This window comes from Sarcophilus harrisii, chromosome 1, assembly GCF_902635505.1.
Source record: "Sarcophilus harrisii chromosome 1, mSarHar1.11, whole genome shotgun sequence".
Lineage (NCBI taxonomy): Eukaryota > Metazoa > Chordata > Mammalia > Dasyuromorphia > Dasyuridae > Sarcophilus > Sarcophilus harrisii.
The window spans coordinates 15,195,237-15,207,889 of NC_045426.1; the positions used below are offsets into that span (position 1 = coordinate 15,195,237).

At 43.3% G+C, this 12,653-nt stretch overlaps 1 protein-coding gene across 11 annotated transcripts in view; it reads right to left on the reverse strand.

Annotated features, from left to right (window-relative positions):
• Positions 1 to 12,653, reverse strand: part of PDE1C (phosphodiesterase 1C) — a 366,823-nt gene that overhangs the window by 32,124 nt on the left and 322,046 nt on the right. For 2 of the 11 annotated variants that reach the window (XM_031952767.1, XM_031952736.1), the window contains one exon: positions 1,110 to 4,523. The exons of the other annotated variants lie outside the window; for them this stretch is intronic. In XM_031952767.1, the coding sequence (XP_031808627.1) occupies positions 4,510 to 4,523 (14 nt within the window). In that variant the 3' untranslated portion in view covers positions 1,110 to 4,509. Of the gene's footprint in view, positions 1 to 1,109; positions 4,524 to 12,653 lie in introns of those variants that run through there. 11 annotated transcript variants of the gene reach the window in all.

A 12,653-nucleotide genomic window follows, 5' to 3' on the forward strand; every position in this document is an offset into this window, starting at 1 on the left:
CTCTATGAATTGTGTCTGCTTATTTGTGCACATGATGAGGCCCTACAAACCTCTTGAAGTCAAGAAGTGCTTTTAGCTTTGGCCCTGATCCCTAGGATCTAGCAAAATACTGGGCTTGGTAGGCATGGGACACCATGGTTGTTGAATTGAATTGAATTGTAGATAGAATGCCTCAACATCCCCTCTTCTTGTATCCATAGCAGCCTCCCTACTAAGAGAGCTAATTTTTAGGGCTCAAGAGTCCTTGAATAATTTAATAATGAGCAGAACTTTAAAAAAGTTATTTTTATTATGTAAAAAGAGAAATCATTCATAGAAAAGAGTGCCCTAAAAGAATGTCTACTTCCTCTAATATTCTGAGATCAAGGTCAGTCTCCTATTCTGCTCCTTCTTTCTTATTTTATTAGCTACTGATAGTATTCATTTTATTTTAGCTTCATACACTCATTTTAAAAAGTGGTTTGAAAGAAAATATGAAAAACCAAATGGACAAATTCACTGGATTTTTTTCTTTGACATTCAATTTAATCTAATAAACATAGGACAAGCACCTATTATGTCCTCAGCAATGGGTTAAGGGATAAAAAGAACCAAAAGAAACAGTTCCCACAGGAAAGGAGCTTAAAGAAAATTAACATGTTGACATGATGTTATTTAAATATCGTCTTTAGAAGAATCTTGTCAGGATTTTTTAGATATTTTAAGAAATGAATTAAGCAGAAAATGGTAAGAAATTCCATTTGCATTTAATGGGTTCTTTGGCTTGAAGCCACAGATTAGTGGTTCTCATATATCAAGATGGTTGAAGTAAATAAGGAGTTGAAGAGACATAACAGGTGCTTCATCAATGTTTGTTTAATTGAATAAAAAACTTTGCTAAGACTGCTACAGCGGATACGAAGGCAACCAGCCACAAAATCAGTCCCAGGAGTGAATGAAGGGCACATAGACCACACCTCAGAAAGTGGCATTTTCATTCTTCAACCAGTTGGTTTGGACTTTGGAGGAAATCAGATTCCCTAAGTCACAAAAGGCTGGAAACTGGTATTAAACCTAAATTCCGATTCTCAAGCCATCTCATTCAACTCTAGCAACCTCAGCAGTCCATAATAAAGGAGGAACAAAATCCACCATCCCACCAGTTGCTACCAATCAGCCCTCTTTGATTGAAAATCCAGGATTGTGGGTGGAGCAGAAGATGGCAGTGAAAAGAATGCTAGATTGGACCTTAAAGGACTTGGGTTCAAAGGCTGGCTTTGTAATTTCCTTCCTAAATGATTCACTTTTATGGGTGGATTTCACTAAATGATCTCTAAAATCCTTTTTGTCTTTAAAATCATAGTTTTCGATAAAATACAGGAGATTCAGTGGGCTTCAGTCTTTTTTCTAAATTAATCCTAAACCTAATCAATTGAATTTTTCTAAACTGCTCTTCAGTTCTGAAACTCTGGATAGCAGATGAGGCAGCATGGTACAGTCAGAGAGTCTTAAACTTTTTCCACTCATGGCTCCCTTTTACCCAAGAAATAATTACGTGACCCCAGGTACCTTACAGATATATAAAATAGGTATGCAAATCAAGCACTTACCGAAAATGAACCCCACATTCAGTTAAAAGATCTCATAAGGGGATGCGAACCACAGTTTAAGAAGCTGACCTCAGCAATAGAAAGCCCTGGGATCAATGGGTCCCCTACCATGCATTACTTGTATGACCCAGGGCCAGTGCCATAAGTTTCCAATGCCTTTGGCATCTCTTTAGGAGTAGAAGATATCGCTGAGTTACATCAGTAGAAGGAATTTCCACAATGGGAATCCCATACACTGAAGAAATCCCAGCCCCAGTCTAAAAAAATCTATTGGGGAGCAAAAGTGAGGGTGATATGGAATTATGGGAAAAGGGTAGCCTTTGGTGGAGGGAGCCCTAGGCTCAAATCCCAGCTCTGCTATTTTCTAGTTGTGTGACTTGAGGGAAGTCATTGTTTCCCTGGTCCTCAGCTGCAGTGTGCAAAATGAGGGGGCAGGCCAAAATGACCCCTGAGATCCCTTTCCATTTATAATCTGTGACCCCATCATCTCTGAAAAACATACATCAGGCAATGAAGTAGGTTTTTTTAAATCCATCTTTAGCAGAATCCCACTAAAGTTCATGTAAAAGATATAAATACAAAGGTCACGTGAGCTTTTTTTGTATTTTCTCACTGATGTCCTTGAGAGCTTCCATGTCCAAGCTGCAGGAATGGCTGCGCATCCTTTCCCATTCTTTTCCCCAAATGGAAACACTGTATGGCTTTAAAACAGCTGAATTACATCATCGTCTTTCTTACTCCTGGTAGGGCGATGATAATCTGGGGGCGGGGGATGGCTATATTTCCCACAGTTTTCTCCAATATTGTTCTGCAAACATTTGCTTGCTTTTAAAAGTAAGAGCCCAGGAGAGCTGATGCTGGTTGGTTTATAAGGCTCTGTGTGCAAGGATATGCAAGAGGAACAAGGCCGCCATTGCATTTCATGAGCCCAAAGGCTGATGGGAACTAACTTGGGCTCACTCCTGGGAACGCATAGAGACAGACAACCTCCAAGGAGACCCAATGAATATAATGACCGTGGCCTCTACTAGAAACACATGGACTATCCTGAAAGCAGAGAGAATTAACTCTTAAATAATTAATTAAGCTTCATTTTGGTCATTCCATTCCTCTCTCTTAATTATGAATATAAACAGAAAGCTCCCAGAGGGCAGGAACTTGTTCCTTTTCATCTCTGTCGCCCTCGCAGCTGTGTATGTACCACAGAGCTGACACAGAAAGGGCTTAATAATTGCTTGTTGAATTGAGTCAAATAAACAACTAATGGTAATATGTATATGTCTGTTGTCCACACCAGAGAGCTTCATATTTTTCTGCATGTGTATGGTTTAAATAGAGCAAATAGTCTTGTGGCCCACCTCCTTGTAGTCTATTCAATAAGTAAGTAATCTTTTATCACTCTTTTCAGAGGACAGGCTTATTATGGTATCAAAGATACCCTATAGAAAGTCCTTTTGTTCTTTTAATTTTAGATTTTGGTCTATCACATAAAAAGATTATCTTTAATCCCATTGATTTGGAGGGAATTCTCTTTGTGGCCAAAGGCCATCATGAGCTCCTAAACTAGTCTTTGAGAATCACAAAAGGGAGCTGGCTGTCCACCTCATAGCACTCAACTAGCCACTGCTCTGTATTCTGCTCTGTATATAGACATGTCTCCTTCCTTAGGGGGTGAGTTCCTTGAGGTTAGAAACTGCTTTGAATTTTTCTTTGTATATCTAAGGCCTAACAGAGTATCTGGCACATAGTAGGTCCTTTTTGATCAATTGGACAATTAGGCTGTGCAGGAAAACAAGAGCGGATACTCTTGGGTATCTCGTAATACTCAATGGGAATATTTCTGTCACTGATACAATTGAAACCCATCCATGCAATATGTCTTTTCCTCCTCTAGATTCGCCACGGGAACTCTGGGAACCCAAAGGATGCGATGGGTGTCCCCTGGTTGTACCTCATTCTCTTCTAGGAACCAGATTACCTTTTTGGGCTTTGCCAGTTCTTTTTGATCAATCGTGTCAATCACCTCTATCTGGTCAAGAAAGAATAATTCCCATTGAGGTGAACGAGAATTAGGGGTACGACCTCCCACTCCTCATCTCTTGGCAGTTACCAGAGGGGGAGAGGAGGTTAGCCAGGGGTAACCCGGAGTGGAAACTCCTTAGCCAGCAAGCCCTAAGGGGCAGGCACCTTCCTTCAGGTTTACTTTAATATTAAATGCACAAAGAAAAGTCAGATGAGGTTTGGATAAAATGATCCTGTAGGGTGAATATCCATTTATAAATCCATCACAACAGAGAAGGTGGAGAAGAAGCCCACAGCTGCAGTTTAGCAAATCCTAAGTGAGGAGAGGACAGAGGGGGAATATCTCCAGATTCCAGCCAGGGAGATAGAAGAGATAAGAAAAGCCTTTGAACTTCAGTCAAAACATCTGTCTCCAATGTCAGCATCCAAAAAGGAAAAATAGGGGGAAAACCTTTCCAAATGGGAGCACTGAGGATGGCGGTGATGGGGCGGCTTTCCAAGCCTTGCTCACCAAGTCTCCATTCTCCATCTCCATCCTGTCTGGCAAGTGCCTTAGGAGCCAGGACGTTAACAGTGGGTTAACAGTGGGTCGGAGGCGGGCCTCCCACAGCTAGCTGTGTATTTGTGCCAATCGCAAGGTGGTTTTCAGAAGCAAGCCCTCCTCCCCAAAGTAAAACCTCAAGCCTTAAAGGGTCTGTTCCTGTGCAGGAGCCACAAAAGAAGGCGGAGGTTGGGGCGGGGAGAGGCAGCCAAGTGGGGGTCAGGGGATTGCTTTTGGAAACTTGTCAGCCTCCCCCCAGAAACTGGTCTTTGCAGAAGAAGAGGGAGAAGAAGGAAGAAGCTCAGCTAAAATGATGAAAGAAAATTGCAGGCTCTGTGTTTGTGTGTGTGTGTGCTGTTATTCTTCTGGATCTGAAAAAAAAAGAAAAAGAAAAAAGTATCAATGCTACCTGCCCCCCACCCAGAAACTGAGGCAGAGACAGAAAGATAAAGGGACAGGGGAGGGGAATGGAGAGAGGAGAGAGAGAGAGAAAGAGAGAAGAAAATAGAGACAGACAGACAAAAAAAGAGACAAAGAGGAGAGGAAAGAAAGAGAGAGAGAGAGAGAGAGAGAGAGAGAGAGGGAGAGAGAGAGAGAGAGAGAGAGAGAGAGAGAGAAAGAGAGAGAGAAAAGGAGTCATTCAATGCATTTGGCATAGATGGAAAAAATCCCCATCTACCTATGTAGATTAATTGTCACAATGAAGAAAATCTCTACAACAGCTTTATAATGATGCAGGAGGAAGGGGACGGCCTAGAGCTCCCCCTGCTGTTTACTACTTCCAGGAATTCTGGAAATCAGAATCCAGCTGCAGCTCAGTTTCCACACCTGTCAAAATGAAGTCGTGCTGGAAATCCTCTGACTTCCTTCCAGAGAAGGACCCTCAGTCCCAAACACTAATTTCAAATCACTTTCTTAAAGGGAAGAAGGCTATAAGCACCTCCTATGGGCCAGCCCCTCTGCAAAGACCTTCCCAAATGTTTTCTCATCTGATTTTCACAAGGACTTTGGGAGGAAGGAGCTTCTGTTATGGCCATTTTACAGGAGACTGAGGCAGACAGAGGTTGAAGGTCTAGCCCTGGGTCACATTCCCAGAAAATGTCTGAAGCTGCTTTTGGGCTCAGATCTTCTTGGCTCTGGGCCCGCGGCCTCTCCTCTGCATCGCCCTGGGACAGGTCTTTATTCGGACCTAACTGGGTTCTACTGAGTTCTACTCTAACGGTTCTACTCGGGACCACGGCCTTGGGGAAGCCAGGTGTGTTTTATTTATCGGGGCGTGATGGGTGCAGGGGACTGCCAGGATGCACCCTCGGGCTGTGGCTGGTGGGAGGAGGCAGGGGAGGAGGGAGATGCTGCCTTTTCTCCCCCTCAGTCAGGCCACTCCTCCCCTTGGTCTCCTGGGCTAGCTGGTGGTGAGTGAACAGACTGCCAAGAAGGTCCCAAGGTCTGACCCTTGGGACCCTGTAGGCCTGATCCTGGGCCAGTCGCTTATTGCCATAAGAGAGCATCCACCTCACAAACCAAAGAGGCTCGAGGTGAGCAGGGGCCAAGTATGCTGTGGACACTGAAGCTCTCTACGAATGTCCGTCAGTGTTTATTCCGCTGGGGCCGGGGCTGCAAGGGACCACAAGGGCTCCGCTTTCTTAGGCTCGCTCCACCCAAACTCAGAGTATCGGAGCTTCCTGGGGGCCCGGGTGGTTCCATGCAAGCAGGCCGGGAATCTGGGCCTTCCCTACAAGCTCCCCAATGGCTACTTGCTTTGTTTTTTCCTGCCCCTCAGTCCCTGGCTGCTTGTGGGACTGGCCAAAGCGAGACCGACTGGATGCTCCTCTAGAGGGTCAGCGGCCATTAGCGAGAACCAAAGTTCATCCTGCATCTCCTGCCCCTCCCGGACAGCTCCGTGGACAGGCCTGGGCCCTGAATTTGAATCTACGGAGCCTTCCTCTAGCCTATGGTCAGTCACAGGCTTAGGTCTTCCTCACGAAGGGCCCACAGCTCCCCCAGGAAAAATCTCATACTGGGGTGCAGAGTCCGTAACGGAGCCCCACATCCTTGGGGAGCAAACTGAGGCCTCCAACCCAAAGGGCCTCAAGGAAACGGAGGGAGCGGAAGCACAGAAACCTGCTGGCTCCTCCTTCCCCTCCCCCCAGGAGCTGAAGCAGAACTGACCCAGAATGGGTCACCCTCACTGGGCGAGGGTCCTGGGCAAGCTCTTGATCTCTAGTGACCTCAATTTCCATAAAACAGGGACAGTGAAACCCCCAGACTCTACTCCTGTACGTCACAAGGACCTGTTACAACCTTCCTTCCCACCGAACCCTTGGGAATTTCCATGTCAGGCCAGTGAGTGGGCAACAAGCATACATTAAATGCTTACTGTGTACCAAGCACTAAGGGTCCATGTGTAGGGGAAGCAGGCCGGGGAGATCAGAGTATTGGAGATCAGAATATCTGTGTGTAGGGACATTGTACTGACGTCCACATGATTAAATGCACCGTGGGGAAAGTAATAAATTTGGCCCATTTTCAAAATGGACTCTGTGCTCTTTCCCCTAATTAGGATCATAGATTCATTTTTCAAAGAGACCTGAGAGTCCATCAAGTTTAACTCTCTCGTTTTACAGATGAGAAAACTAAGGCTATTCCTTCTCTTTTTTCTTCCTCCTCTCTTGGACTTCTAATTTGAACCTATGTGCACATGTGTTGGTATTTCTAATCTTTTTTCTTATATGGTTGTGTCCCTTATTTGTTATAATTAAAAGAGAGATAAAATCATAGAATAACCAATTATTATCTGTGATAGCGGTATGGATAATGAAGAATTGGAATTCAGTATCAATTTCTACCCAATCTTTGGCCATTTGGGGGGATGTGTTAATGAGAGAGCTCTTTGGTTATTTGCCCTGTTCCACTGGAGAGGAACAAGGGGAAAGGAAAATAAGCAATTAAATGTGGCAATGGACTGGAAAATCAACCTGAATGATTAGTTAGCCCTTATTCCCTCAGAGTTGACTGCAAAGTGGTTTTTCCCACCAATGATCTTTCCCCAGTGGAGTGGAAATCATCTGATTTTCATAAACATCTGAATAATCTTCACCACCTCTGACAGCTATTTGGGTGGGTAGATCAATGCATGAAGCATTTATTTTGGCAGGGGAGAGAGTGGATCATGGAGAATCGAAGCAGGTCTTCTGATGTCCCAAAATAGGCAAATTTTTGGGAAACCAGGGACTGATGTTCTGGCACCCTAACTCCCCCCTAGTACCCTGTCTCTTGAGTCCTCAACCTTCCCTATTCTACAGCTAGGCTTCCAGGTAATCCAAACAATGGAATTTAGACTCCATTTGCAGCAATTCCTCCATTATTCTACTTTTCTGTTATTTTCATTGTGTTAAAAGCATTCAGAGAAGAAGGGCAAAGCTAAGAAGCAAAGAAAATGGAGAATACACATCCAGGGGTTTGCCCTGTTCCTTCTGAGCTCAAAGACCCTCGTGAAGATCATTCTCAGCCTGATGTGTCTGAAGAAGGATTTGGGTGAAATGAAGTAAGAGTTACTTGGAGACAAGGTAGCTTCTGTGGGGGAGAAGCTGAGGACAAATACAGAGGAACAAGGGCAGCTAGGGCACAGTAAGCAGCCTGCCGGGCGTTCAGAAAGCTACAAGAGGAAGCGTGTCAGTGAGCCGGGGATTCCCAATGCTGCCTTTGGCACATTCTCGCTGTAAAGGCCTACGCTGCCCATTCACATGGCATTTCCTCCACAAAGTGGAGTCAATCCAAGATGACAGAACAGGGGCAAATGAGGCTGAGGAGGGAAAAAGAGAAATAGCTTCCTTGTGATTCCAAAGCGTTCCAGAAGTCCTGACCAGAGCATCCATTTTTTAAAAAAGTCACATTTTCCCCCAGCAGTTGGGAATTCAGTCCCAACTGTCTACATGTGACCACAGAGAAGTACGGTTGCTCATTAAGAGTGTAATGAGATCTCCAGAAGATTGAATGAAACTGTGAAAGTTGATATTCCCCATGATTATGGTGGGGAAAAGTAACTTGGGGAAGATTTATCGTGTCATTAAAAAAGAGGGAAGATGCTACCTTGATGTGACAACTTAATGGGTAATGGGCTGAGAACTAGGCAGCTTCTAGCTGGTTTGTCCATGGCATAAAGTCAGCTCTGGAGCTGGAAAGCATTTAGAGGCTCCCTTAATCTGACTTCTTCATTTTACTGATGAGAAACCCAAGCCTCAGAAAAATTGGACTCAAATCACTCAGTCGATAATGGCCAGCTCAGTCCTCTGCCTCCAAACAAAGAGTTATTTTGACTCCTCCGAGCTGGCTCCCCAGCAATAGCTAATAATAATAATAATACCTCGCACTCTGAGATCTGTAAAGCACTTCAAAGATGATTATTTTGATTGGTTTCTATAGGAAAGCCAAGAGGTTGCTGTTATCACCTAGTACTTTTCTTTACCACATTGTTCAGGGAGTATCATTTCACACGATCATTTACGCAGCATCACACGATCAGAACTCTCAGCTTAGAAGGGAGCTCAGAGGTCATGTAGCTCAGGCCTAGGGAGGTCCCTCTGGCTTAGTAACGGTCTCCCTAGAACACTATGGCTTCCCTCCTAACTATGCATTGGACAGCGCATTGTTGGGGGGGGGGGTGACTCTCAGTACTGCCATTCACTGCTCTGATGAGTCATTTAACCCTTAGAGACCTTGGTTTCCTCATCTACGATACACGTAAACAGTTATCTAGCACTTTACATTCTGCAAAGAGCTTTACATACATTTTCTCATTTGATTCTCACTACAACTTTGTGAAATAAATGCTCCTAATATCCCCATCTGACATATGAAGAAGCTGAGGCCGGGAAAAGTAAAATGGCCTAGCCAGGTCACACAATTAGAAAGCATCTGTGGAAAGGTCTGACCTCAAGTGTTTGGACTCCAAGTCTAGCCCTCTAGTTCCTGTACCTGCTAAAAGAGGTCAAGTCAATTAGTGATGTAGCCTGGGAGAGAACCAAGGTCTCCTTTAGCTCCATTCTGATCCCGTAAATACTATGGAGGGGTCCAGATGGACCCGACCTCAGCATCTGACGGTTCTGGCTCACCTCGGCTCTTCAAGGTGAGCCTTGCCAGTGCTAGGGCCGGTTCTTCTCACCTCTCTGTTGCCCCAGAACCTACGCTTCAATGGGCAGAACGGAGTTTTATGGCTGACAAATCCTGAAAAGTTAATACAGAAAAACTCACAATTTTAACTCTTGGACTCAACCTAGACTCTCCACAGTAGAGAGATATAACATGGGGGATCAGAAAAGAAAGAGCACTAAAGTATTGTATTCAGAAACTCTAAGAACCAGATAGTTTCAGAAGTCATTCATTCGTTCATTCATTTATTTACAAAACACCTCCTATATGTCATTCACTGAATGAGGTAACTGGGATACAAAGACAGAAATGGAACAGTCCCTGCCTCCAAAAAACCTCCATTCCATGGATACATATAGATAGAAAACATATTTGATTTCATATTTGAAAAATATTTCAAAACATATTTGAAAATATATTCAAAGTAAGTGTGGAAGGAGAATCAAGTGGCTGCTTTCATTTGGAAAGACCTGCAAAGGATGCTGGGGATTCCACGGGGAATCAATGAGAAGGCAGAGCACCCTGGAGATGCACAAGAATAGGAGATGGGCCACGAAAGGTTGGGGAAGGGGAGCAGTAAGAGGTGCCTATTGGCAAGATCAGAGTTCTGAAGCGAACTAGCATGTAAAAGATCTGAGAAAATAAACTGCACCCCAAGAAATGGAAAGCGTTATATTCCAAAGAGCAGCGTTTATCTTTGATCACAGAGACGACAAGGGAGCCACTGGAGCTTTCTGAGGAAAATAATCTCTATTTAGGAACAGAAATTTAGCAACCGCCTGGAGAATTATTAAAGAAGAGAGGCATGTGGGCGAGGGACATGAATGAGACAAGAGGCTGTCATTCTCTGCCATGCTAACATAAGGCTGCTGACGACGATGAGACAGGTGCTGAGCTTTAGTCCAGGAATAGGAAAGTAACAGCTTACGACAAGCCTTTTGTGTTCTTACAATGAGCAGCTGTGGAAACAGCCTCCTTCCGCGGGCCCTGACGTAAAGCTTCTTAAACCAGGGTCATCCCCATAGTTGAGAGAACCATTTAGAAACAAATGCTAAATTTACGATTCTGGATCAAACTTTAGTTTTTAATCTTGGTGAGACTGAGCATGTCCATGTGTCCTGTAGGAATATAAGTCACAGGATAACAGAAGGCATCTAATCCAAGTCTTCTAACTACTTGATGACAGCTAAGGAAAAGGGAACTCTTGAATATTCAGTCTTCCTAGCATGGGAGCCTCACCTGCAGATAAATGCAGGTTATAATGACTATACTTCCATAGCTTTCTACCGCACAGTATTCTTTATGTGATCCTAATGCATGGTCTGTGTATGTCACTACTCTCCTCAAAAAGCTTATAGGGCTCACTACTGTCTCTAGGAAAAATGTGAACCTCTTAGTCTGGCATTAATGTCTCCCACAATCTTACTCCCACTTAGCTTTGTGGATTTTCCATGTCACACATCTAATTTTCATAAAGCAGAGGTATGACCACAACACTCCCCTACTCCTCAGTAAACTTAAGAGATTCTTCATTACCTCTACGGCCAAATAAAATTTCCATTATTTGGTGTGCAAAACTCTTCACAGACTGACTCCTTCCTACGTTCCCAGACTTTTTAAACTTTATTCCTCTCCCCACTTTCCATGAGCAGTCACAGCGGCCTGCTTGCAGTTCCTTCAAAATAGCCCTCGATCTCCCATCTCCATACCTTTGCACTCTTTTCCCCCTTCCTGGAATGTTCTGTTCCCTCACATCCATCTCTTGATTTTCCTCTAAGACTGAACTCCAGCTCTGAAGTCAAGAGGACCCGAGTTCAAATCTTGCCTCAGACACTTAACATTTCCTAACTGTGTGACCCTGGGCAAGTCACTTAACCCCAATTGCCTCAACAACAACAAAAAATTAATAATAAAATAAAAAACAAAAGATTCAACTCCAATGCATAAGTTGTTTCTAAGTTTTGTCTTTGTGTTCAGCACACGGCACGATATTTAGTACACAGTAGTAAAATAAAAAATGCTGAAGGATCAAACAAACTCAAGTCCATCACAAAGGTCCTCATGATTTCAGCTCAAGGGGTTCAATAATCTACAATCAAGACTATCCATACCAGAGAAATTTCCCTTGCACCTTCTCTCTCAAGAAATTCAAAGGAAAACTGGGCATGTGTTAAGTAGTTCTGTTATAACAAGTGGTACAAGTCAAAATTGAGATAATTGAAATAAAAATCAAAATGGGGAGGGAGAACTAGGAAGATCCTTCCAAAGGCACGGTACCTATGAAACCATTTAGAAATGGGATTATTCCAACTCCATGGTCCCTTGAATACATTAATTGACAGACAGCCCCATATTCAGCACAAAATTTGAACTCCAAAATTACTGGCACATATTATACGCAAAATAATATTTTCTGGAGTTAGTAAAATCATAATTCTGCAAACTTAGGCATAAATGCAAAAAATCTAAATGCATTCACACATTCACTTAATGAGCCATTTTAAGGGGCTACTGTGTGCCACGCATTGGGTTATAAAGAGAAAAATGCAACCATCCCTGCCTCAAAGAAGCTATTTTTTTCTGGCAATATCCCGTATTTTCTCAGTTCTGGCTCTACCATGAAATCCTGCTCTGTGTTTTATCATTTTCTGCATTTTCACCTACAGGATCATGCACCTCTTTGATACTATACAATTCCTCTCTTGATTTAACAGAGTGAGACAGGCCATTCACCTTCATTAAGGTGCCCAAATGCCATGAAGTAGCCAACTCCAATGGTTTGGATTTTCTCAATTTTATTGAAAAGATAACCTCCAGACTTGTCTCTCTAATAAGATTACTCACACTCTTTCCTAGGTTCTTATTAAAAAATCTAAAAATCAATGGGATAAAGGAGGATCCAATCAATCAATAAGCACCTGATAGGCACCTACTGTATGTAAGTAAGCTACTGTGCCAGAATCATGAAGAAATGCAACAGCATCCTGATCCTATCTCCATTACTGTCATTTATCTACTTCATGATACTCAGGTAAGATTAAGTCAGGTAAGAACAAAGGAAATCTCTTAGCTCCCAAGGAGATGCCAGAAGTTTTACAACAAGGTTCTGGCTCTGGTTCCCGCAGAAAGGTGACGAGTAGACTGATGAATAAACTAGTGCAGCCAAGCTTTTTCTCAATGGTGGGCTTTAGGGGGAAAAACTAACTAAAAACTGGTCCCAGTTACCAACTTTATTTGCCATTTTGGACAGAACTCAGAAAGAAATCATAAACATTAGGAATAAATTATTTGTCTATTTGGGAATTGAGCTTTTATGCTTAGGCAGGATCTTTCTAAGCAAATTGTAACAAATG